This window comes from Austrofundulus limnaeus, unplaced genomic scaffold, assembly GCF_001266775.1.
Source record: "Austrofundulus limnaeus strain Quisiro unplaced genomic scaffold, Austrofundulus_limnaeus-1.0 Scaffold529, whole genome shotgun sequence".
NCBI lineage: Eukaryota > Metazoa > Chordata > Actinopteri > Cyprinodontiformes > Rivulidae > Austrofundulus > Austrofundulus limnaeus.
Genome location: NW_013952931.1, coordinates 59,582 through 60,941, shown reverse-complemented (window position 1 = coordinate 60,941; position 1,360 = coordinate 59,582). Strand labels below are relative to the sequence as shown.

Below are 1,360 nucleotides of genomic sequence, written 5' to 3'. Positions count from 1 at the left end.
GCAAAATATTATAATCAACCAAATCATAAAATTTTAATAACTTCAAGTCATGAAACAATATATTTGATGGATGGCTGTAATTTTTTCTAGTAATAATTCTTATAGCTCTTTTCTGTAAAATAAAAATAGGATTTGTGATAGTTTTACAAGTTTTACCCCATACCTCAATACAGTAAATTAAATGTGGAACAATTATAGTGTTATACAACATAAACAGTACTTTATCATTGAACAGTTCTCTTACTTTGTACAGAACTCCAATAGATTTGTCTATTTTTGTTCTTAAACCATTTATATGATGTTTGCATGTCGGTTTTTCATCAATAATAATATATTTATTAATTATAACTGTATTAATTTGTATCAGGGAGTGGATGGGTAAAGTGGAGCGCATGAGGTCTCGGACATCAGATGGTCAGGAGGGCTGGAAGGAGGGCTCTGAAGAGCCTGGAGGTGGTAAATCCTCTTGGGCTGACAGCGCTGATCCCAGAGCTCCATCCCCTGGCAGTGGAGGGCAGTACAGTAAATCAGCTGTTTCACAGGAATACCAGGTAAAACATGTTGAAGTTACACACATCCTACGTTGAGTTTGTAACATTTTTAACATGTTGTACAGTTTACTCACCAGTTTAATCATTTCTGTTTCCAGAGTCGCCCTGCTGGCACCAGTGCATCACGTGGAATCAAACCACAGGCCGCTGTGGCCCCCGCCGCTGATGAGGACTCTGATGCCTGGCGACAGAAGCGGAAAAAGCAGTCTGACGTTTCTGAAGCCGTGGAGCGAGCGAGACGCAGGAGAGAAGAGGAGGAGAGGCGGATGGAAGAACAGAGACTTGCTGCTTGTGCTGAAAAACTTAAACGCCTCAACGAGAAACACCGACAGGCAAACGAGAGCAAACCCTCCGTTTCTCAGAGCCCCAGTGATGAAGCAAGAGCTGCTGGGGAGGAGCCCTCATCAGCACCACTTCCTGCACCCATTCCTGTTGTTTCAGTCCCGGTCACACAGGCCCCGGTCACACAAAGCCTTTCATCAGAGCGAGGGGACCGAGACCAGGACAGGCCGGAGCAGGAACCAGAGCGTGTAGAACCAAGTGCTGAGGATGAGGCTCAGGTGCCTCGTCAGCCCAGCCCCCCTGCAGCTGTAGCTCCAGAGCCAGAAAGTGAAGGAGCAACCTCCTTGGCTGAAGTGGGTCCTCTGGTGGAGGAGAGCCAGACTGACAGGGCGGCATCAGTTCCCACCTGTGACTATTTTAACATTGAGGACAACAGAGGTGAGCAAACTCTGAGCACGTTTTTACAGTTTTAAAGTGCCTGTGACACGATATTAGAACTATGCATAAAAAGTCATTGTATATATATA

The 1,360-nt window shown here is 45.1% G+C and overlaps 1 protein-coding gene across 1 annotated transcript in view; it reads left to right on the top strand.

Moving 5' to 3' along the window:
- prrc2c (proline-rich coiled-coil 2C) overlaps positions 1 to 1,360 on the top strand; it is a gene marked incomplete in the record, with an annotated part of 90,325 nt that overhangs the window by 36,241 nt on the left and 52,724 nt on the right. The window contains 2 exon segments of the mRNA XM_014026140.1: positions 368 to 551; positions 650 to 1,271. Coding sequence (XP_013881594.1) covers positions 368 to 551; positions 650 to 1,271 — 806 coding nt within the window.